This window comes from Silurus meridionalis, chromosome 4 (assembly GCF_014805685.1).
Source record: "Silurus meridionalis isolate SWU-2019-XX chromosome 4, ASM1480568v1, whole genome shotgun sequence".
Taxonomy (NCBI): domain Eukaryota; kingdom Metazoa; phylum Chordata; class Actinopteri; order Siluriformes; family Siluridae; genus Silurus; species Silurus meridionalis.
This window is the reverse complement of record NC_060887.1, coordinates 15,577,650-15,602,800: the sequence shown is the minus strand read 5'-3', so window position 1 is coordinate 15,602,800 and position 25,151 is coordinate 15,577,650. Positions and strand designations below refer to the sequence as shown.

General features: G+C 37.9%; 1 protein-coding gene across 5 annotated transcripts in view; it reads left to right on the top strand.

The window, feature by feature from the left end:
- LOC124384181 (F-actin-uncapping protein LRRC16A-like) overlaps positions 1 to 21,863 on the top strand; it is a 49,827-nt gene extending 27,964 nt beyond the window's left edge. Inside the window, exons 18-39 of one of the 5 annotated variants that reach the window (XM_046846831.1) lie at positions 263 to 344; positions 1,406 to 1,505; positions 2,440 to 2,494; positions 3,314 to 3,486; positions 3,734 to 3,802; positions 4,710 to 4,803; positions 4,908 to 5,006; positions 5,141 to 5,269; positions 6,042 to 6,173; positions 7,549 to 7,724; positions 8,290 to 8,377; positions 9,907 to 10,047; positions 12,282 to 12,348; positions 13,654 to 13,847; positions 14,122 to 14,228; positions 14,517 to 14,901; positions 16,868 to 16,916; positions 17,465 to 17,677; positions 17,776 to 17,904; positions 18,732 to 18,854; positions 19,012 to 19,043; positions 19,393 to 19,531. In XM_046846831.1, the coding sequence (XP_046702787.1) occupies positions 263 to 344; positions 1,406 to 1,505; positions 2,440 to 2,494; positions 3,314 to 3,486; positions 3,734 to 3,802; positions 4,710 to 4,803; positions 4,908 to 5,006; positions 5,141 to 5,269; positions 6,042 to 6,173; positions 7,549 to 7,724; positions 8,290 to 8,377; positions 9,907 to 10,047; positions 12,282 to 12,348; positions 13,654 to 13,847; positions 14,122 to 14,228; positions 14,517 to 14,901; positions 16,868 to 16,916; positions 17,465 to 17,677; positions 17,776 to 17,904; positions 18,732 to 18,854; positions 19,012 to 19,031 (2,625 nt within the window). In that variant the 3' untranslated portion in view covers positions 19,032 to 19,043; positions 19,393 to 19,531. Of the gene's footprint in view, positions 1 to 262; positions 345 to 1,405; positions 1,506 to 2,439; positions 2,495 to 3,313; positions 3,487 to 3,733; positions 3,803 to 4,709; positions 4,804 to 4,907; positions 5,007 to 5,140; positions 5,270 to 6,041; positions 6,174 to 7,548; positions 7,725 to 8,289; positions 8,378 to 9,906; positions 10,048 to 12,281; positions 12,349 to 13,653; positions 13,848 to 14,121; positions 14,229 to 14,516; positions 14,902 to 16,867; positions 16,917 to 17,464; positions 17,678 to 17,775; positions 17,905 to 18,089; positions 18,514 to 18,731; positions 18,855 to 19,011; positions 19,044 to 19,392 lie in introns of those variants that run through there. The other 4 variants (XM_046846829.1, XM_046846828.1, XM_046846830.1 and 1 more) reach the window with 4 other exon arrangements.
- Positions 21,864 to 25,151: the final 3,288 nt, after the last annotated feature.

Sequence of the window (25,151 nt, the reverse complement as noted above, 5' to 3'; positions counted from 1 at the left end):
GTGTGTGTTTTAGAAGCAGTAAGTGTGTTTTAGTATCTGTGTGTGTGTGTGTGTGTGTGTGTGTGTATGTGTTTATTAATATCGGTGTCTTTTTTTTTTTTTTTTTTTTTTTTTTTAACAAGCAATGTGTGCGTTTATTAGGAGCAGTATCTGTGTGTATATTAGCAGCAGTGTATGTTTGTGTGTATTTATTAGAAGCTGTATGTGTGTTTATTGCTATCAGTGGGTGTTTATTATCATCAGTTTGTGTTTTGTCTCGCAGCTTCGCTCTGGAGGCTCACAGATCCTGGAAGGCTGTATCGCTGAGATTCCCAACATTTCCAGTTTGGATATTTCTGATAACGGTGAGATACAAACATGATGATAATCATCACAATTTTGATCCTTTTGTTATCAGCACACTTCACTGTTGAAACCCAGTACACAGACCACACGGGTGCTTGTTCAGGCCTTTATGATTTTAAGACTGGACTTCTGCACCTCACTTCTGGCGGGTCTGTTTCAGAGCACCATTCGATCTGTACAACCGATTTGGAATGCAGCTGCATGACTTTCCTAAGTCCTCTTACACCACCCCATTTCTGATCTTTCTTCACTGGCTTCCTGCATCTGATCAGATTTACAAAACTGATGCTTGCTTACAAAACTGCACCCATCTACCTCAGAGCCCATGTTACTTCCTACACTGCACTCAAGAATCTTCACTGTTCACAAAACACCTTTCATTACTATGATCCTATGATCATTAGAGTTTTAGAGCTGATTATATTCTTAGTCTGCAACCTAATAAACCAGTATCGGGATGTATTTATTAAGAGAGCTTCTGTACTCTTCTTGATAAGGGCGTCTGCCAAATGCCGTAAATGTAAACAAATGTAAAAGGTGAATCTAAGGTAAATGTAAACCCTTTTCTGAAATGAATTTTTTTATCTTCTGATTTTATGAGATGAGGCTCTAGCACATGTGTGAGTCATCATCATATTTTTTCTTGATTCCTCCAGTGGTTCATTATGAGCTGGGCTAGATTCAGAGGGATTAATGCAAAACTCTTTAAGCGATTCTGATAAGCCGAATGCTTCTAATTAAACCCCCAATAAAGTTTCTGTTTAATCCTCCAGTCATTGTATTAGCTTGTGTTATAGACTATGTTGAGCCTCGGAGCAGGATTATTAGCTCAAAATTCCTGTCATAAAAAATTTAACACTAGGATTTAAAACATTAAAAAGTACAGATTAGGTTTTTTTGTTTTTTCAGCTTTTGCTGGTGCTGTGATAATTTGGAAGTGAACTAGAAGCTGAACATCTTTATTTTATTGTCATTAAAATAATTTGTTCTGTACCCTGTGATGACTGTAATTACACAGTTATAAACTTCCAGTAATGTATTGTTGCTCTCTGTTTCTCAGGTCTGGACTCAGACATGAGCACGCTGCTGGTCTGGCTTGCCAAGAACCGATCTATCAGACACCTCTCCCTCGGCAAGAACTTCAACAACATCAAATCAAAGTGAGAATCATTGAATGAGGGATGAGTGGGGATGATTGATAGAATGAGTGGGTATGATGGACAAGTTGTGGTTGAGTGAGAGGGTGAGTGGGAATGATTGAGAGAATTAAAACATTTTAGAGGAGGAGTGGTGGTGATGGAGAGGATGAGCGTGCGTGAGAGGAGGAGTGGTGGTGATTAAGAGGATGAGCGTGCGTGAGAGGAGGAGTGGTGGTGATTAAGAGGATGAGCGTAAGTGAAAGGAGGAGTGGTGGTGACGGAGAGGATGAGTGTGAGTAAGAGGAGGAGTGGTGGTGGTTGAGAGGATCAGCGTGAGTGAGAGGATGAGCATGCGTGAGAGGAGGAGTGGTGGTGATTGAGAGGATGAGCGTAAGTGAAAGAAGGAGTGGTGGTGATGGAGAGGATGAGCGTGAGTGAAAGGAGGAGTGGTGGTGAGTGGGAGGATGAGCGTGAGTGAGAGGATGAGCGTGAGTGAGAGGATGAGCGTGAGTGAGAGCAGGAGTTGTGGTGATGGAGAGGATGAGTGAGTGAGAGGAGGTGATGGTGATGGAGGATGAGCGTGAGTGAGAGGATGGCGTGAGTGAGAGGAGGTGGTGGTGATGGAGGATGAGTGTGGTGAGAGGAGGAGGTGGTGATGGAGAGGATGAGTGTGAGTGAGAGGAGGAGTGGTGGTGATGGAGAGGATGAGTGTGAGTGAGGAGGAGTGGTGGTGATGGAGAGGATGAGCGTAAGTGAGAGGAGGAGTGGGGATGATTGAAAGAATGAGTGAAAATGAGTGGGGATGAATAGAGGATGAAAACGAGTGAAAGGATGTGTGTGAATGATGGATATGAGAAAGAGGTTGAGTGAAAAAGAGTAAGGGGATGATGATTTGTGTGTTGTGTTGTGAATGTGAGTGTATTCTGTTGTATTAAATGTTTGTTGGTATCTGTAGAAATCTGGCTCCGGTCCTCGACGGTCTCGTCCACATGATCCAGGAGGAAGAATCAGTGAGAAATTAAACTCTCACATTTATTGACACACATGTACACCGACCAGGCATAACATTTACATTATAATATTATGACCAGTGAGTGAATAACACTGATTATATCTTCATCATGGCCATTAGGAAGGCACAAGCCAGTGCACTCTTAGTGTTGGTCCCAAGCCCGGATAATTGCGTTAGGAAGGGCAGCCAGTGTAAAAACGTGTCAAATCGAACATGCGGATACGGATGATCCGCTGTGGCGACCCCTAATGGGAGAAGCCGAAAGAAAGTTATATCTTCATCATGGCACATTTTGTCCTCAAAGTAAAAAAAAAATGGGCAAGCATAAGGATTTAAGGGAAAGCCAAATTGTGATGGCTAGGTGACTGGGTTAGTGCATATCAAAAACTGCAGCTCTTGTGGGATATTCCTGGTCTGCAGGGGTAAGTATCTATCAAAAGTGCTACAAGTAAGAAACAGTGGTGAACCGGTGACATGTTGTACAGGAGCTCGCTGGGCTGTTTGGTACGATCTAACAGACGTTCCTCCAACAGCTCCTTTAGCTCAAATTGCTTGAAGAACTAAATGTTAATGCTCAACGAGTCAGGACTGTTTTGCCATCAAAATGGAACCAACACTGTATTAGACAGGTGGTCATAATGTTATGCCTGATTGGTGTAATTGTTTTTTAATCATTTTATAGCTTTAAAATATTCATAATTGTTATTTGATTGATATGTTGCTTATTTATATGCATTTCCCATACAATTCTCCCACTCTCTCTCTCTCTCTCTCTCTCTCTCTCTCTCTCTCTCTCTCTCTCTCTCTCTCTTTTCAGCCCTTGGCATCTCTGTCTTTGGCTGACTCGAAGCTAAAGGGGGAGTTGAGTCTAGTGCTGAATGCTCTGGGCAGTAACAGCTCTCTGACACGAGTAGATATCAGTGGGAACGGGATGGGGGACCTTGGGGCTAAAATGCTGGCTAAAGCCCTGCAGATTAACAGCAAGCTCAGGTGAGAGGTTTAAACACACATTTAGGTGAGTATCTATGAGCAGGTTCAGGGGCCGTGCTTAGTGTTCTGAAGTTTTCCCGGAGAAACCGATGTAAGAGGATAATATATTCAGATATTGAGAGCAGATAAGGATACTCCTTGTAAAAGTGCAATAATCTGTATGTAATCTAAGGAGCGATACCTTATAAACAGAGATAAAATGTTGGTTTCTGTTTCGTTAATCAATTCAGTATTTGTGTTTCTTTAGGACTGTCATCTGGGACAGAAACAACGTCAGCCCACAGGGACTTCAGGATGTCGCTGCAGCTCTGGAGAAGTATGTGTGGATAATACAGTTGTGTGTGTGTGTGTGTGTGTGTGTGTGTGTGTACTTTTTCATGCAAGTTAAAAATTTTTTTTTTTTTTTTTTTTTTTTAACAGCAGTCTATTTTTACTATTTAGATGGGAACCGAGCCATAAATGAGTCCTTCTGACAGAGGCAGCCCAGAAATATTTAATATTTAAAGGATTAAAACAGTGTGTGTGTTTGTGTCTCGTCTCATTTTCTCTGAAATCATCACCAATTCTCTCGGCTTTCTAATTTACAACACTGATGACAGGAGATTAGGTGAGAGAAGAATATGGGATATTAGCTCTGAATCTCTCCCTCTCTTTCCTTCTCGGTCTTCCTTATTTTAATCTCATTTGCATAGTGAACACTGGAGTGGTGTAATTGGCTGCTGCTGCATTTATTTATCTGTGAATTATAATCAATAATCTGCAAGAGAAAAAAAGAGAGAAGGGCATAGAGAAAGGTGAATAATCAGCAGGATGGATAAGGAAGGGTGAAAGGGGGTGGGGTTATGATAAAAAATTAAAAATAGCAGGAATGATTATTTTTTCATTTGTTGATTTGATGTCACCATTATAGTGATGGGAATCTTCAGTTTCATGTGAACCTTTTGTGAATAATATTATAGCATGCTGCAAAGGTTTGTCTTTGATTAAAAAAATATATAAAATTACTGACATCTGACCAACAACCACACCCACACTACAATTTACACACACACACACACACACACTCATTTGTTCGTGTGCACACATTCACATATATATGTGTGTGTGTGTGTGTGTGTGTGTGTGTGTGTGTGTGTGTGTGTGTATGAACATGCTTTTTTTAATATATATTACATTTTATAATCTATAACATATTCTTGTATAAATCTCACCAAATTTTGCAGGAATTTTACCATCCGCTTTATGCCCATCCCCATTATCGATGCATCGCAGGCACTGAAGGCCAGTCCAGAGAAAACCGAGGATGCATTAATGAGGGTAAGAACCATCCAGAGTTCCTCTTTAGTTCTTTCATGTTTACTGATACACATTCAACCACTACAAGACTCTTAACAGAAATATGTTACTTTTCTCTGCTCCAGATGGAGAACTACCTGTTTAGGAATCATGAAACTAGGAAATATGTTCAGGAGCAAGCATATCGTCTCCAACAGGGCATCGTCACCACCACCACACAGCAGGTGAGAACACCTCAACTCTCAACTCACAATGATAGAACCGTTAAAAAATAAAAAAATAAAAAATCTAATCAAATTTAAAAAAAAAAATCATGTCCTCATGAAGTATGTGAGAGTTAATTTCTCTTTTTCTCTAGATGATTGACCGGATTTGCTTAAAGGTTCAGGACCATCTTAACTCCCTGAAGACCTCTGAACAGGACGCCATATTGGAAGATGTCAAGATGGCAGAGAACCTGATAAAGGATGCGAGGAACTCAAAAACAGTAAAGAAAATATTAAATAAATAAACAAATAATATACTCTAGTGTATGTGTGTGTGTGTGTGTGTGTGTGTGTGTGTATATATATATATATATATATATATATATATATATATATATATATATATATATATATATATATATATATATATATATATATATATATATTATGTGTTAAAGGATTGTTCTAGTGGTACAACTGCAAGCATGATGCATTTGCGAATTTTTTTCTTTGCTTAAGTACTGAGACTTCCATTTAGAGAGGTTGTGGATTTTGCTAATGTATATTGTTTTAGACTATCCTGCAGCTGACATAACTTATGGATAAAATGTGGACACCAGACCTCTCAATAATGTTAGTAATAACAGGTATAGGCATAGGGTAAGGGGGGCCTTGGGTGCAATCAGCATAAGAATTTATTTCAAAGATGTTTAATAGGGTTGAGGTCAAAGCAATGCACAGGGGCATTGCAATGCTGGAAAAGGTTTAAATGTCCTCGTTTAAGTGAAGGGAAAATGTAATGCTACTTCATTCACAGACATACGACTGCATACATACAACTTTGTGATAACAGTTTTGTGGTAAATTTGTCTATAAAGTCTACATGCAGCCAGTAAAAGGTTTATTCTCCTAAATGGAAGACCACTTGAGCTGAAGATAATGAACATTCTGTCCCAAGTAAAAACTAGCCACCATGTTTTAATTTTCATCATGTATTTACAATGATAAAATATTTTTAGAACACATCAACATCCATCTTGTTCCCCTCCACAGCTCCTCCCTAACCTGTACCACCTAGGCGGCACATCACGAAAAGAGTTAAATGGTTCCTCAATCGGTCCCATCCAGGAGAAACTGGAGTCCATGGCTGGAGAAGTGGCTCAGGTCATGGATGAGCAGCTCCAGGTAACAATGTGACACCAACATGTAAAACATCATCACCATGCCTACAGAAATTAAATAAATTTATCTTGACAAGTTTTATAGAAGTCCAGATTTTTCTTTTGAGGCTTTTGTTTTCCAGTATGACACACTATTTATTTTATGATGACTAGGTTTTAAAATTATAATTTACCTGCTGGTGTTCAAGAATGACTCCTTTTTAAAAGGTTGATGTAAAAGGTCAAACAGCTACATGCTAGCTATTAAAAGTCTTGGCATCTGTAAAGACTGATGCTCAGCTTATAAAAATGTACAAATTCCATTTAAACATGCGAGTGTGTGTGTGTGTGTGTGTGTGTGTGTGTGTGTGTGTGTGTGTGTGTGTGTGTGTGTGTGTGTGTATGAATGAATTGTGTTTGAAATTTGTTTTTTTGTAGAATTTATGTATATTTCCAATTAAATAATTTCTTATCTACAATTCATGGGACAAAATGAAAATTTAAGTAGTACATTTTGCAAACCACTGTATCTTTTTGTTTTGGTTTTGTTTTGGTTGTTTGGTTCACATGTTTATAATATTTATCTAAATGCTTACAGTAATATATTTTGTATATGTTTTAGTTGTGCTTTGGCTTTTTAATCGCATAACACCAGTTTCCATTATAGACACTATACACATGTCTAAGCACCTGCATAAACCCTGCATTTTAATTTTTTTATTTATGATTCAGTATATGATTCTGGAAGATGACTAAATGGATAAAGGGATGAAGAACTGGATGAATGAATGGTTGGATGGATGGATGGATGGATGGATGGATGGGTGGATGGCTGAACTAAAGGATTGGTTGATTGACATGTTGATCAATGTGTTAATAAACAGGTTGATGGATGGATGAATTATTGGAGGGACACATGATTTTTGGATAGATTTTGGGATAGGTTGAAGAATTTGTGAAACAATAGGAGAGAATGAATAGCTGAATACATTATGTAGATGCGATTTGATTGGTAGATGGTTGATGGGTAGATGTTGGACTGATGCAAGGATTTATGGGGATAGATGGATTGATGAATGGATAGACATAAATAAGTGGCATATGGACATGCATAAGAATAAATGGAAGAATTGGCATAGGGATGAAAGTGATAAAAGACTGTTGAATTAAATTTATGGATTGATGTGGGAAATTTGTATTGATTTGTTTAATGAAAGTTAATCTCAGTTTAATAAACTAGAGCCCCCATATCCAGTAGCTCTTATTTGTTGCATGGAAAGCAAATGTATTCACTAGCGATTGTATAAAGCTAGTGTATGTTCCTCATTACCTTTATTGTATATTTTAAACACTATGTTCCCAGACTTCACAAAATCTTTTTGCTCCACCTTTATCTCCAGAGCCTTTTAGAGTCAATGGTGGACAGGGCAGAGAGTCTCTGTCCTCACGTAATGCGGAAACCCAACCTGCGCCATGAGCTAATCCAGGCAGGGACAGGAAAGATGACCGTTCCACGAAGCTTCGTCAAGAACACACTGCTCGAGCAGTCTGGCATTGACATCATTAACAAGATCAGGTTAGATACTCTGCTCAGGAAGATGCTAAAAATCTGTGAAGAATATAAAACAAAAATTACATACACTGGTCCTCTTTGTTTTGGTCAGCATCATGTTGGATTTTGCTCTTGAGCCAATAACTAGATTTGGGAAAAGATTAAAGAAAGATTAAAACAAATTTGCATATTTTAGCTCTTTGTTGATATCATCATTGTTCATTTTTTTTAATAAAGCCAAACTATCCAGAACTGGCATTCACATGATCTGGTTTGATATTTTCTTTAAGAATTTTTTTTCTTTAAGAATTTTTTCAGGCAGAATTATGACGTATATAGGTTGCGAGTATCGAGGTTGCACTGTTCACTTTTCTAGCCTTTAGTATGCCATCATCTCTCAGATATGATTGTAGCACAAGGATTATGATTCCTTGTGATGGAACTGTATCTTTGCCTAACTGTGGGGTCTGTGAATAAATATCTCCAAAGATCACGCAATCTTTTTACTTCATGATCATTGGTACTTAGGAAGGTATGTACATGTGAATGTGTGTTTCATAATTAACATATTCTTTTTTTTGTCTTGCAGTGAAGTGAAGTTGAGTCTGGCTTCATTTCTCTCCGACCGAATTGTGGATGAAATTTTGGAAGCTCTCTCTTGTTCTCAGAGTACACTGGTGAGTGGATTTTGTGGAGGTATGGGTCCCAGTGCTTATACCATAGTATCGCCAATGATTAAAAAAAGTCTGTAATTATGTATTAAAGTATGATGTTAAGCTTTTTATTCATATATTGTTGCATTTAACAATGCAGAATGTTGTAACATGCAGTGGTGGACGAAGTACACATCATGTACTAAAAGCAGAGATGCAGTACGTAAAATATGACTCCAGTAAAAATAAAAGCGGTCCTTTAAACTTAATTAAAAATACAAAAGTATTTGCCTTTAAATGTACTTATGTATCCAAATACTATGATTTATTATGGCTATAATGTTCGGCAAGCAAGCGACAATGGCGGTTCCAGCTTGAATGCCACCCTGGGTGAACCACGCAATGAACCAACGTCTCCACCATTGATTCGTTTCAGCTTAAAAAAAAACTCCTCTCTGCTTTAGCTTCAGTCACTGGATGAGTAAGACATATTCTCCGAGCAGTCCACAAATTTGCAGACATTTCTGCAAGCTCCCTTTTATGTATAAATTTTACCCTTGATACATTTATTGCACAATTAAATACACTTGTCATTGTGCACAATTGATCAAACTCTTAGAACCAGGAACCATAAACTCCTTGGCTACATGTAACCATAAGATACATACAACATCTATATCCTTATCATATGTCTTTTAAATCCTTAGCCTTTAAGCTGTACTGGAGATTCTCCTTACTGAACTCAGTTCAGGACCTTTTCAGTACAATCACAGAAATCCTTTATGACATCACCTCAATTAAACGTACCAAATCAATAAGTGCAACACAGCATAACCTAAGTGATATATAGTTATTAGGCTATTTCATTAAATGCATTAGCTTATACAATCATCGTAATGAGATGAGTGAATTGGGATCCTGAGCATTTAGACTTTTAAGTCATCCATAATTAGAATTTGGATTCAGCTCTCCTTATTGATGTGACATCACCCAACCCCCGCCTCTCCTTTCTGAGTGTAAGTGAGGGAACTTCTCTGGGCAGTGGGTGCACACTCCAAATCCTGACCAGGTTCATTTACCGTGACGTGATCTAATAATCAAAGCAACTGTGCAAATGAGCCAGTTATTATTATTTTTTTTCATGGATTCCCTGTGCCGTTCCCGGGCAAGATGCTGTTTAAAGTTAAAAGCAGAACGTGCTCTATTGTAATTGGACCAGTTAAGTTTTTATCTGCTCATAAATAGAAAGGAGTGACTGATTTTGCAAAATTTAGTTGAGTTAAAATATTTGACTTTGAAATGTAGTGAAGTTAAAAGTAAAAGTCTCCCCAATAAGAAATACAGTACTTATGTAAAGTACAGATACACGAAAAGCTACTTAATTAAAGTAACATATTACATTTAATTCATTACTGTCCACCACTGGTATTATGTAAGCAAATCATTGAAATTATTGTGGTGGTATGCATGTCATCCACGTGGTATCACTTTATGCTTTAAATTAATGTTGGGTATTGCCAAAGGGGTTCTTATATGTTCTCTGGGCCCATCAGGCGGAGCACCTAGTGAGAAAAGGGCGCCCGCTTGTACAACAGGAGTCCCTGGACATGGATGTCTCCGAGGTCAGAGCCTCCAAACGGAACACCATGGAGCTGCTGGAAGCTGAGAGGCTGGATTATCTTGAGACATGCATGGTGAGTGTCTCATCTCCTAGTGGTGCTCCAGAAGCTGGTGGTGATTGTTTTGAAACAGTCCAGTTGACTAATTAGAGGAATTTTAGAATTCAGTATATAATATTCTGATGGTTGAGGGTAAATCCCACCACCAAGCTGCCACTGTTGGGCCCTTGAGCAAGGCCCTTAACAATCAACTGTTCAGTTGTATGAATGAGATAATTGTACGTTGCTCTGAATAAGGGTGTTTGCCAAATGCTGTAAATGTAAAATGTACTAAAATTTAGAGAGGTCCAGAAAACTCCTGGGTCCACTGTGTAAATTCTTGTATCAGTCTTTGGTCACATCATGTTTATTGGCCAACATGCTCTCTGTTGTTTTCTTCCCATGTTCATTCTATCCATCAGGGATGGTGAGAAGCTCAGCTTTTATCCTTGTGGTAGCTCCATGGTTTAGACTCTTTTTCCATGACAAGAAGGTTGAAGATCAAGTCCCAACAGTTATAAAAACTGTATAAAAATAAATCTAATTTAGCAAATAATGTATGAGTTGGAGTAAACTATGAGAAGTGATTGTGCATCTTTTACATGCAGCTTTCTATCCTCTTAAACAAATTACATTGTTGCAATTGCTGTTTCAGCAGTGCATAGATGTCAGACATAGCAACAGGGCAGACATGTTCATATCTGCTTTTGTGTCACTGAGAAGATATTTTTTTGGTGTAAATATTAACATTAAAATGAACAAAAACGTGAAATTATTATGAACTGAGAAAGTTAGAGTAGGGATAGTGTTTAGTTTTTTAAATAGTTAGCATTTTTTGGATTTTTTGGAACAATTTTTATGAATTTCAAGGGTTCCCTGGTGGTCTATTGGTTAGGATGCGGCGCTCTCACCGCTGCAGCCTGGGTTCGATCCTCTGTCAGGGAACCAACCCCAGCCATTTGGGTTGCACAAGCCTTAGTGCCGGTCCCAAGCCTGGATAAATTGGGAGGGTTGCGTTAGGAAGGGCATCCAGCGTAAAAACATGCCAAATCAAACATGCGGATGGTCCGCTGTGGCGACCCCTAATGGGAGAAGCCGAAAGGGAGTTTTTTAATAATTTCAAAAAAAGCTAACGAAACCATTTACATTTCGGAAAGCATTTCTGTTGGTGTCTTAATCTGAATATGTCCATCCTGTGTGTACATTTTCCCTCCATGGATGGTTAAGTTCTTGAAAAGGACCTTGGTGCTCATGTGCATAAGCTACTCTGAGTTTTTTTGTTTGATTTTCATTGTTTTTCTTTTTTTTCTCATTCTGCAATTCTCTTATTTCTGGAACAGCTGAGCTTTTTACTTCTCTTTCTGCTCTTTTCTTCTCTTTTCTTCTCTTCCCGCTTTTCTTTTTTTACCCCTTAATTATTTGCTTCATGGAGACTTTGTGCTGCACCAGTGTAAGTACAAGCTGCCCCCCAATATATCCCTCTTTCTTCCACTCATGCTCTTTCTTTCTTTTCCTCACTGCGAATGTCTCTCACCCCTCGCTATAGTTACTAGCACAAAGAAGCACACAGAGTTGTTCAGAGCCTCCTCCCAGTCACATTCACAACATTCTTTCTCTTTCACAGTCACTCTCTTTCTCTCTTTTCCCTATTTGAGGACTCTATCGCTTTTCTCCTTCGTGGGTTGATAATGAAGACAGTTTGAGCCAGAGGGAAAATGATTGTGCCAACTTGTTTTATTTATTTTGTATTTTTATGAAGTTTAATAAAGAACCTCAGCACTACAAAATATGCAAAAGACCTGCATTATAGCAACTACATATTTAGTTTAAAAATATTCCAACATCCATAAAAGCTCGAATCAAACAGGACATGCCCCATTTGTATTTAGCCATTTAGAGCAGTATATTAGTAAAGCAGGCGTTGTTCCTGCCTCAAAGCTCCTGAATACCTGGTTTGATTTTGAGTTGCTGTTTCTGTTTTTTTCTGGGTTTTCTAGGTTTTTTCAACTTTTTCAAAAATGGTGATTGGTGAAATGACAATTTTAATATAGCTTTAAGGTGCCATGGCATACAGTATGTATTCCATTCATAGGTGTCCAGTATTCTAGGGATTCTTTCAGGAGCCTCAATGATTTGTGAATATTTGTAATCCAAGGAAAGCTAACAGCCTGTAGCAGAAAATGCAACAAATCTAGGGGACTGGGGAACTGAAAATTAGGAATTGACTAATTAACTTGACTGTTTTTTTTTTTTTTTTATACTTTTCCTAGATGACTCCAAAGTCAAAAAGGAAGAGCATTCATAGCCGGATGCTGAGGCCTGTCTCCAGAGCATTTGGTGAGCTTGATTACTGCCACACCTGTTCACAATCAAGAAATCTCTTAAATAGAACAAAGTGATGTAGACCAAAAGATCCTCAAAAGCGAGACATCATGCCGAGATCCAAAGAAATTCAGAAACAAATGAGAAATAAAGTAATTGAGATCTATCAGTCTGAAAAAGGTTATAAAGCCGTTTCTAAAGCTTCGGGACTCCAGTGAACCACAGTGAGAGCCAGTATTCACAAATAACAATAACATGGAACAGTGGAGAAACTTCCCAGGAGTGGCCAGCCGACCAAAATTACCCCAAAGAGCACAGCGACGACTCATACGAGAGGTCACAAAAGACCCCACAACAACATCCAAACAACTGCAGGCCTCACTTGCCTCAGTTAAGGTCAGTGTTCATGACTCCACCATAAGAAAGAGACTGGGCAAAAATGGCAGAGTTCCAAGTGGAAAAAAAGCTGCTGAGTAAAAACCTAAAGGCTCGTCTCTGTTTTACAAGAAAACATCTTAATAATACACTAGACTTTTGGGGGAAATACTCTGTGGACTGACGAGACAAAAATTTTACTTTTTTTTTGAAGGTGTGTGTCCCATTACGTCTGGTGTAAAAGTAACACTGCATTTCAGAAAAAATAAATCATACCATAAGTAAAATATGGTGGTGGTAGTGTGACGGTCTGGGGCTGTTTTGCTGCTTCAGGACCTGGAAGACCTGCTATGATAAATGGAACCATGAATTCTGATGTTTACCAAAAAATGCTGAAGGCGAATGTCCATCTGTTCATGACCTCAAGCTGAAGCAGGACAATAATCCAAAACACACCAGAAAGTCCACCTCTGAATGGCTGAAGAAAACAAAATGAAGACTTTGGAGTGGCCTAGTCAAAGTCCTCACGAATCCTATTGAGATGCTGTGGCGTGACCTTAAAAAAGCAGTTAATGATCGAAAGCCCTCCAATGTGACTGAATTACAACAATTCTGCATAGATGAGTGGAGCAAAATCCCTCCACAGAGCTGTAACAGACTCATTGCAAGTTATCGCAAACGCTTGATTGCAGTTGTTGCTGCTAAGGCGCCCAACCAGTTATTACTTTTTCACACAGAGCCATGTAGTTTTGAAATTTTGTGTGTGTGTGTAATGTAACATTATTTTTATACATATATATATATATATATATATATATATATATATATATATATATATATATATATATAAATTGTTTAATGATAAAGGAATTGGTCAGTTGTTTTTAATTGAAAAGAGTAACTGTTCAGGTCTGAGGTTCTTCATTGGTTCATCCTGTTTATTAGAGATGGAGTTTGACCTGGACAAGGCTCTTGAGAATGTTCCAATCCATGTCGAGGACCCTTTACCTACTGCCAAACTGGACAAAAAGCCGCCAGCAGTTGCAGGAGAGCTTCCATCCGAGGAAGCCAAGAAACTCCACCATTACACCAAATTACGACCCAAGAGGAACAAAAAGACCCATTCGAGCAAGGTTCCTGTGAGTGACCTCACTTATGCTTTTGAATTTCTTTTGTTTATTGACCTTTTTGATTGGGTTGATTTTCCCTTAAATTAGTTAACAAAAAAAAAATCCAAGTTCTAAACCTGTATGTTTTTTTCCAATTATTTCAACTTGTTTTGTATATTTCTTATTAAATTAAATTAAATGTATACATTATTTTTATTATTAAATTGTTATTATCTGGTCAAGTCATATAAGCATTTCTGTAGTGCAATCTTTGGAAGACATTTTCTTTGCTTTTTCCTAACAGCAGGTCTGCAGAATGCCATCTCAGGATGGAGAACAGAATGGCCTAATGGGAAGGGTGGATGAGGGTGTGGATGAGTTCTTCTCTAAGAAAGTGACCAAGATGGACAAGTCAGTACTTTGTTCACTGATGAAACATGATAACAAATTGAACTTAGATAAAAATTGTTTTAGTATGCACAAGTTCTTAAAACTGCAGTTCCATACCAATATAAATGCAGAAGGTACATTTGTTTTTAGAAGGAATATAAGCAAGAATGAATAATTTAAATTGGTTTTTCCTCAATTTGTTTTTGTTTTGTTTTTGTTTTTCCCATTTACATTTTTTTTATCGGCCATGTTTTTTTATTACTTTTCTCTTTCTTTCTATACTGATCTTCTCTTGCTTATCTACATCAGGAAGCTGTCTTTGAAAGCCTCAGACTCCCTAGATGCTGAAAGGAAACGTGATATGCGCAAAGGGGGCTTTCTAAACCTCATCAAATCCCGTTCAGGCAAGGACAAGGAGAAGGACAAAGACAAGGAGAAGGACAAAGAGAAAGACAGGGAAAAGGACAAGGAGAAAGACAAGGAGAAGATTTCCACTTCAGTGCCACCACTATCTCCAGTTCCCCAAGCTGCAGATGAACCCTTGTCTCCTAAAGCCAAGTCCCAGTCATTACGTTCAGAGCGCAGCAGCAGTTCAGAGCGTTCTGAGGAACTGAAGACGCCAGAATATGGAGTCCAGGTGATGGGCTCTGGCCTGCTTGCTGAGATGAAGGCCAAGCAGGAGAAGAGAGCCAAGGTGTGATGAGGTCATAAATGGTCCTGAATTAGCAGAATAATTACTGTATTTATATTATACATTCATCACTTTTGCTTAATAGTTTGGTTAATTTTTATTTAGAGCAAACACTAGAGCTTTTTTTTTTTTTTTTTTACAGTGATTTCAGAAAATATTCACAGCGCTTCACTTTTTCCACATTTTATGTTAGACTTTTTCCAATATGGATTAAATTCATTAAATCATTTTATATAATTCTGTATAATTCTACAAAAATACCCTATAATGACTACGTGAAATAAATTTTTTATTTTTATTTTTTTTTTTTGCAAATTTATTAAAAAAAAAAAAAAATCCTGACAATAAGTATTCACAGCCTTTGCCATGAAACTCAGACACCCTGAGACAGGATTGTCTTGAGGCACAGATCCAGGAAAGGGTACAGAAAAATCTCTGCAGCATTGAAGCCTCCATCATTCGTAAATGGAGGAAGTTTGAAACCATCAGGACTTTTCCTAGAACGGGCCGTCCTGGCAAAACTGAGCGATCGGGGGAGGTCCTTAGTCAGGGAGGTGACCAAGAACCTTATGGTCATTCTGAAAGAGCTCCAGTGTTTCTCTGTGGAGAGAGGAGAACCTTCCAGACGAACAACCATTTCTGCAGCACTCCACCAATCAAGCCTGTATGGTCAAGTGGCCAGACAGAAGCTACTCTTCAGTAAAAAGCACTGGAGCTTGTTAAAAGGAACCTGAAGGACTCTCGGACCATGAGAAACAAAAATGTAACTCTTTGGCCTGAATACCAAGTGTCAAGTCTGGGGGAAACCAGGTACTGCTGATCACCTGGCCAATACCAACTACTTTTCAGCTCTGGACTTCAGACTGTGGCGACAGTTCATCTTCCAACAGGGCAATGACCCTAAGCACACAGTCAAGATAACAAAGGAGTGTCTACGGTAAACTCTGGGCTCTGGCTGGGCACTTAAAGACATTCACAGACTTGATCCTGATTGAACACCTCTGGAAAGATCTGAAAATGGCTGTGCAATGACATGCCCCATACAACCTGATAGGATTTATAGGTTCTACAAAAAATAATGGGAGAAACTACCCGAAAAAAAAGATGTTCCAAGCTTGTAGAATCATACTCAACAAGACTTAAGGCTGTAATTGTTGCCAAAGGTGCTTCAACAAAGTATTGAGCAAAGGCTCTGAATACTTGTGTACATGAAATATATATTTTTTTATTATAAAAATTAAGAACTTAATCCAATTTTGAATAAAGCTTTAACATGGCAAAATGTGGAAAAAGTGAAGCGCTGTGAATACTTTCCAGACGGACTGCATTTAAAAAAGAAAAAAAAAAAAACATGGCGCCATCTGGAAGTTATCGTCCGAACTGCAGTCTATATTCAAATTAATTACCATGCATTTTATTAAAGATTTGTAATGTCCTAACACTATGAAACAAAGTGGGTTGATGTTAAATTAACACGTGTACACCCTAGTCATGCAAAATATTTAATGGCATTGCTAAAGTAGAAGATGTAGTGGAACACTCAAATATTGGCAGGATGCATTTAATATATTTAATGCATTTTTTCATTACATAAAAATCAATACATAGAAGGAGACTGTGGATTGCCAGGCCTTTGTCAGCTAAAAATTTCACTGTGCTCACCTAAAGCTCCGTGCATCCATCTGGCATCATGTCAGGAGGATCTTTTATAATGAGCCAGAGAGAGTTTATTGGAAATGTATCTGGATTGATCACCTTTTTCTGGGAGCCAAGTTCCTTCAGGAAGCTTTATAAAATGAGTTACTGTCTACTGAGTTTCTGCATTTTCTAATGTGATGCTAATACATTAGCTAGTTCGCTTTTTGCTGTCTTACACATAGACAGTGTAAAGACATAGAAAAACACTGGATATTTGTTGTTTTGTCATAACATCACTCTCTAATGTTCTTATTTACGCCTCTAATGCCAGATCTCTGACTCCTCATCAAGTCCAGAGAAGCCAGACGGACCTACATCAGGTGAAGATTCTCTGCCCAGCAGCGTGCAGAACTTTTGATTTCTCGGTTGTCCATATTAAAACAATTTACATTTAATCTTTATTACAATGTTGCTTAACATTGATATATTTGATCGTGAATTCATGTCCATGACAAATTGTATGTCAATAAGGGTCTGTGGAGTGATATTCTCTATCTATATCTAATATTATTTATAGCATTTAAAATTTTGGACCGTATATGTGAAGATGGACAAAACCAAAAATTCTGCAGGGTGTTAGTATATGGTAAACACTACAGATTAGCCTTATCACAGATGTGCTGGTTAGAAAGTTAATACCTTAAAGCATTCAATTCAGTTTTATTTGTAGAGCACTTCAATGGACATTGTCCCAAAGCAGCTTTACAGAACTAGCTTGATAAAAAAAAAATTACAATGTTTAGTTTATAAAGCAGTCCAATTAAGTTTATCTCTTATGTGTTTATTCATAATTTAAAAAACCTTTGAGTTAATGTTGTGAGACTCTATTGTATGTGTTACAGCTCTCTCTCTCTCTGTGGTTCTCCAGGTCAGAGTAAGGTGGAAGTCAGCAGTACTGTGACTCTCCCTGACAGGATTCCTCGGATTGGTGGAGATGCTAAACCCGAGCCAGCACAGAGAAGCCGAGGGTCAGGCCCAACGCCAACAAGTCCCAAACCTCCAATTCAGAGTGCTAAACCTAGCCTAGGCCCTCGACCGGCACTTCCACAAAAACCCCGCAGCAGCAGCACACGCAACATGGGTACACTCTAAATCATTTACACACACATGCTGTATGAAGTACAGCATATGCATTGCTATATATATTACTCTCACGTTTTTACACTGGTTCTTCTCCAGACGAAAGCTCAGAGTCTTCTGGAGGAGGACAGAAAGTTCCACCTGCACTTCGGAAAGTGCCCTGGGACAAGGACGGATCCTTAAATCCTCCACAGAGCACTCCAGGCTCCAAGAACTCCACTCAGGAAGGTAGAACACTAATTACATTATTAATAATCTTAATTACAAACCTGTAGCTATAGTACAGTGTAGTAGTCCATTTTTTTTCCCCAGTTGCTTTCATGTGTTTGTTTCACGTCTGTCTTCCCATGTTTTCACCCAAGTCACTATGTTTGTTTTGTCAATTGACTCATAACATCTACCATCTGCCACAGCTCCATCAGCATCTCATACAGACTACAAAACCCTACAGGATTAGAGTCTGATTAAGAGCTAAAGAGAGTCATATTCAAGAGACCATTGTGGAGGATTAAGCTCCAGTACCATGAAGGTGAATTCGGACTGTAATTAATATAAACAGTTTGCTACAATGACTCTGGGCCACAATTGCCACACCCTCAAGTATCCATCATTGAACAGTTGATAACCTCAACAATAAATGAATTGTCTATAATGAATAGACAGTCTGTGTCACTCAGATGAGCATGAGTTCACTTTTAAGTCTGGTTCCTCTCAAGATTTCTTCCTCATACCTCAGGGGAGTTTTTCTATTCTGCTGTTGCTATTGGATTGGATCGATCACTCGTGTTTAATGTATAGGGACCAATTTATTCATTTAAAAATGTATGTTCAGAATTATTCGTTTCTGTAAATCTGCTTTGGGACAATATCTGGTTGAATATCAGATGATAAAGAGCTGAAGAGAGTCAAATTAAGGAAGTCTGATTAGGGCAAATGAGCATCTGATAAATGAAGAAGAAAGTAAGAATAAGGTTAAATAATGAAAAAAAATCAAACCTCAAGATAATCTGATGAATGAGGGTAAAGGCTAAACCAAGCGCTGATCCTCTCCCCAGTGGATATGAGTGGTGGAGATGCTAGCGTATATAAACTGGAGCCTGAGCTGGAGAAAACAGCAGCACACACCGCAGAGGAGGCAGAGACCGAGCGAGAGCGCAGGACGTCCCTTTCCAGACCTGGTTAGATCTCTCATCTCTGAACTTTCACCTCTCATACCCCATTTCAGCAATTTTTAGTTCTAATCATTTAACATTTATTAGGTCAAAGACAAGTCTGATTCACTATGACTCCACTGTCCCTGTTGACTAATCAGACTTATCTTTGACCTTGTTTCAGATAACAAAAAGGACACTTGATGCGCTTTAACGGTTTGTGTCCCAGTGTTAGCTGGAACATTACTCTTTGTCTTTGTGATGATTGTGCTGTATTTGTACTTGGCCTTTTTTTGTCAACTCTGTGTTAAGTGGGGGCACCCTGACAAGAATATACTGCTTACGATGTACACATTGATGTGTACTTTCTTGTGTAAAGTAACACCAAACTAATGTTTTGAAAATACACACTTTAATCAAATCTAGAATAAAACCATATGATTGATATTAGTTTTGTAGTGTTTGAGAGTTGCTGTTATAAAGATAATGCTGTTTTATTTTATGTAAATTGTATAAGATTTGTTATTTGCTAATAATTTTCTCCGGCACGTTTTTTGGACTGCAGTAAGAAGAACCTCAAGCTCAAACCAGCAGAGCTCAGATGAAAGCGGGTCAAAAGTCAAGGACAAATCTGCCGAGAAGGACAAGGACTCGAGCCAGAGCAGCAAATCGGCAGATTCTGGAGAGGAAGCAGATAAAGATTTTATTTTTATATAACATCAGAGAGAGAGAGACCACAACACTTTGGGTTTTCGCCTGTTTTAGGAATCAAGACTGTTAACAGTACTTATGCATTCTTCTTGGATACACAAGTGTGTGTTTGTGTGTGTTTTCATAATACACACTTCTTCAATTCTTCCATAACCTCTGATCTGGTGTCTTCACCCCGGACAGGAAAGATTTTGCCGTATGACGTGTCTTGTGTTAATATCCTCCTCACTATTTTGCTAATTAGGGCTGAAACACTGTTAAAGCTTTGAACGATCTCTCATTTCTGCACCGACACTAGGGGGCAATTTTCTCCTGCCCTTGTGCCTTAGAGCTCCACTATACTGTGATCAGACCAAGCAGGACACTGACGGCTTCTCTCATACTATGTGCATGTTTAATTATCCTTTCAACAAAACAAACATAATAAGTACAAAAGATTTCTCAGTTTTGTGTGTGTGTGTGTGTGTGTGTGTGTGTGTGTGTGTGTGTGTGTGTGTGTGTGTGTGTGTGTGTGTGTGTGTGTGTGTGTATGTGTTTGTCAGGACTTTTTAGTCTGTGGTTTATGATGAATAGATCAGACTCCACATACTGTAAGAGATCAGATTTAACATTTCGGTGTCCTGCTTTTTAAAGTCATAATGCATGTTTGTCGTGTATCTGCCTGCTGTTTCTCAGACGACATTTTTAAGAAATACAGGAAAACTGATCCAAGATTACACATGGTAGATCTGACTTTGGCTGTGACTTGAGTTCACATCTAAGATCAAATACTTCCTGAATTATTCATCTTAAATTAGAATTAGACTTCTCCCTTTTTTGACCCAAAATCAGATTTGGGATCGTATCCATCTCTATAATTCCACTTATATGGTGTTTAATCCTTTGTTTTTCTCTGGTCAATTGTGGTCTGGCATTAGGCACATTCAGTTCAAGGTGATCTGGGATCAGACTACTCCAGTTTATGGTATTCCAGGAATATTTTTCCTTAATTTTGTTGATTAAGTTCAGACCAGTTTTATGATAAATAATTCATCTAGGCTCAGACTTGGATTTATTTATAATGATTTTCTTTCATTTAAAAAAGATGATCATTGATCAGATTGGACATATTTTTAAGATTTAAGATTCTATATTCTGTTTATCCTGTATTTATTCTTCTGTGCATTAAGAATCTGATATAGGGATGAGTGATTTCTCTATTTGCAATGAGTTAAGATCAGACTAAGAATTAATTTTGATCAAAAAAAAAAAACTGAGTTATAGTAATGAGTGAACAAACTCTCCTGGCTGTTAATAATCCTGTAAAACCAGGCTTTACTTTTTATTATAATCCTAGATCCAGTCTTCTTTTTCTTTTTCTGCCACATATCACATCTTTCTCTTCCAAACTTTCGTGTGTGTGTGTGTGTGTGTGTGTGTGTGTGTATTTACACATACACTGTCAGGTCTCAAGGTCTTACTCTACAACTAAGAACACAGTTACAGTAATTTAATTTTGTATTAAATTGAAATAACAAGAAAATTCTTAAACACGAACAAATGTAGCTCCTATGATGAGTTCCAATGTGAGCTGTGAACATGCAGAAAATGTTATTTAAATACATTCAAATGTAATTAGAAAAAATTGAAAGTAGATTTTTGTCATACACACCATTTCATAAACATCAAGCAAGAAATCTGAACATAAAGCATCTGAAAAATGACAAAAAGAAAATCACTTTGTGAAAAATAAAATAGTCGAGATTTCGAAAGTTTTGCACTCTGTGTTTCAAGAAGGAACGACTGATAACTGACCACGCATAAATGTTGATGTTTCATCTGCACTTCAGTACATTTCCAGACTCGTGTTAATAAAATATTTTTTTAATAAGGACACTTTTCAAGTTCTTTATTTTTCAAAATTTTTTTTTTTCTTTTTCAGAAATTGTGGTTTTGATTGTTCCTGGTGTATTTAAAGGTTTAATTTAATGCCCACGATTAAAGGTATTAAAGCACATTCAACTCAAAAAGAGTTGGTGCTTTCATCATTTGTTTTTTTTTTTGTTTTTTTAACAGCAGGCTTTCCTTGTCCTGTAAGATGTACATGTTGTTGATATGAATGATTTTTTTTTTTTCCTGAATGGTTTAAGATGAACTGATTGTTGTATGTATGCTGATCAGTGTTAATATATAATGTATCATGTGATCTTTTAAAATCAGCTCTTTTTTTCATGACAGTATTTTGATCTCGTTTGAACTAATGTTTCACTCGTGCTCTCTGTAGTTTGTGGACGTTTGATTTTGCGGACACGTTTCTATCGATCGGATTAAAACTGATTTTACACATTTGTGGTGTAGTGTGTTTATTGCAGAAGTTTATGCAGCCCATTTATATCGGCTTCTGGTGTTATTTATTTTGATCTTGACATATTTTCGTCCATTAGATGGAGCTAAAAGTACAGCCTCAGCTCAAAGCTATATGGACAAAAGTATTGGGGCATTAAAATTTCTTTTACAGCCATATGTGGTTGTTATTGCAGTAGTTGAAGCAACCAATTATAAGCGATGTCTTTGGATGCAGTAGCATTGCATTTTCCCCTCACTTGAACTAGGAGACCCAAACCTATGCTATGCCAGCTCCATGAATATATGCTTTACATGATTTGTAGTGGATGATCATTAATGGCCTTCTACAGAGCTCTGACCTCACCCCTGTTAAACACCTTTGGGATAATTGGAACACTAACTGCACACCAGGCCTCCTCATCCTACATCAGTACCCGACTTTACTAACACACCTGTAGCTGAATGAGTTCAAATCTTCACAAGCAGACTTAAATCTAACATGAATTGTATGGCCAGGTGTCCAAACACATTTGTCCATGTAGTGTAATTCAATCAATCAGTCAAGCAATCAAACGATTATTAATAAAACACCTTTTATATTAAGCCTTTAACAAAGTCATTTACAATAAAATGTACTACTGTGTTTCCCTGAAAATAAGACCGGGTCTTGTATTAATCTTTGCTTCAAAAGATGCGGCTTATTTTATGGGGATGTCATATTTTCATGTACAACAATCTACCAGTACATTTATTTATGTATGGTACAACAATCTATTTATCACCCACTTCATATTGCTCTCATTATCATCATGAAATTCATGAGATCCATCCTGTACTCTGATTGGTCATCTGTTTACCGTACCGCTCAAACAAAGGCACCCGCTTGGGTATTTCCAAATACTTACACTAATTATAATTTATATTATTGGTATTATATTAATAATATATTATTATAATTTTATTGTAAAATATAAATATTATATTAAATGATTATCATACAGTGGCAGGCCGTGCATTTGGTACCTAGGACTTCAGTGGGGACGGACCCAACTTAATCCACCTCTTAAGACCACCACTATCACGTCCCAATTATAGAAACCACCAATACTATACAAAAACGCAATATACCAACGCGTGGCACTACAGAGAGACATTTCACAGATGGAGGGTGAATACCGTTTAACTAAAGCAAGTAACCCCATTAAGACAACTCCAAACCTCTACACTACAACCGCAACTGTGCACCTACATCATCTGGAGCAGTTCAGAATCAATATTTGTCTAATAACAAGACAAAAACATTAATATTTTGATAAAATACAACCTACTGACCAGAGATGCATACTCATAATTTGCACCGCTCCTCAGAGGCTGTAAGCCAGTGGTACTGCTCACATTCACTGGTCTGGAAGTGGAGAACAAACCCTTTCCTGGGCTGAGACAAGCGAGCTAGCTTCGGGGTTGGCCGACCTCTTCTCACGATGTCTAGCTTTTCTTGAAATTTTTTTTTTTTTTTTACGTATGTCCGAGACCAAATCAATTTGTCTTCCTCCATAGGCATAAAAAAGTCTAATTCAGATGTATTCATATTTGCAGAGCTACAGACGTGTTTTACCAGTCGAACTTTTCTGTTCTAGCTAGCTAGCCCTGTGAGGTGAATTTAAAATCTGATTGGTTAAAGAAACAGAGCTATTTTTTTAAAGAACCTATGGTAAAAAGGCCAGCAGTATAGACTTTGCAGGCCCTGGGCGGATTAGATTGACATGGCAGAACATAGAGGCTGAAATCTGATTGGACAAAAAATCTAACCTCCACATACACGTACTGGAAGCAGTGTAGCCAAGAGAAACTCTACAAGATGAAGAAAATAAACAGTTGGGAATAAATTAATACAATGTCATGGAACAAATATTAGAATTTAGGTAGTAAATGTAGGTCAATGCTTCTGATAGTGTTTAGGCCAGCAGAGAACGCTTTGCTGGCCCTGACCGCCTGCCACTTTTATCATAACATATTAATCTCTCTCCCTCCATGTCACTCTATATTGTATAAAACTTTGTATAAAACACCTTGTATTATGAACCGATTACAACTTGCTTTACAATAAAAAGTAAACTTAAAACAAAAGAGCATTCACAAGTGTCACTCAAGAAACAAGTAAGATATTAACAGAAAAAGGTTCTGTTCTGAGTTTTTAAGTTTTAAGTTTTTCTTTTTTTCAAATTTAGTCCATGTCCTCTAACTGAGGTGCTTATGGTGCAGTAAAGTTACTGTTAGCTGCAGTAAAAAAAATACAAGGTGCTGAAAAAGTAATAACATTTATATTTACCTTCACTTTATTCCAGGAAACAAATAAGATTCCACAAACTGTTTTACAGGTAATTTTAGGAGAGGTTCCAAAACTTTGTGTGCTTGTGCGTAGACACGCCGCTGTATGTGGAGTGAGTAATTAGTACTTTATTGTCATCACAGTCTGGGAGTCATAGGTAAAGGAGGTGTATTCTCTCTCTCTCTCTCTCTCTCTCTCTCTCTCTCTCTCTCTCTCTCTCTCTCTCTCTCTCTCCTCTCCATCCGTGTGCCCCCATTAGAGTCCCTGCCAACTGGCGGACTCTCTGTGCGTCTCTGTCTCTATCTCTCCCTCTCTTTCTTTTTTTTCTGTGGGCTTATTCTGCCTGCAATGTGGGATTTATGTTTTAGTGTGGACCATCAGTCACTAGCTGTCCAGTCAAGGGTACTTTACAAAAACACCACACACACACACACACACACACACACACACACACACACACACACACACACACACACACAGGGAACTGACACTAGATGGTGCCAAAGTGACACTAAACTCAACTCTTAACTTCACAGTGTGCAGGATAATAAACAAACAAACAAACAAACAAAGAAATACACATCTATCTATCTATCTATCTATCTATCTATCTATCTATCTATCTATCTATCTATCTATCTATCTATCTATCTATCTATCCATCCATCCATCTATCCATCCATCCATCCATCCATCCATCCATCCATCCATCCATCCATCTATCTATCTATAGACTGAATGTAAAGTTAATGTTTATTATAATAATGGATTCTCAATATGATGGTTCTGTTGTATATAATGGATAACACACACACACACACACACACACACACACACACATATACACTCAAACATGCTGCCCTAGAGGGAGAAAAACATGAGAGAGAGATAGAGAGAGAAAGAGAGAGAGAGAGAGAGGGGGAGGAGGGTGGAGATAGAGTTGTACAGTTAGTGGTTAG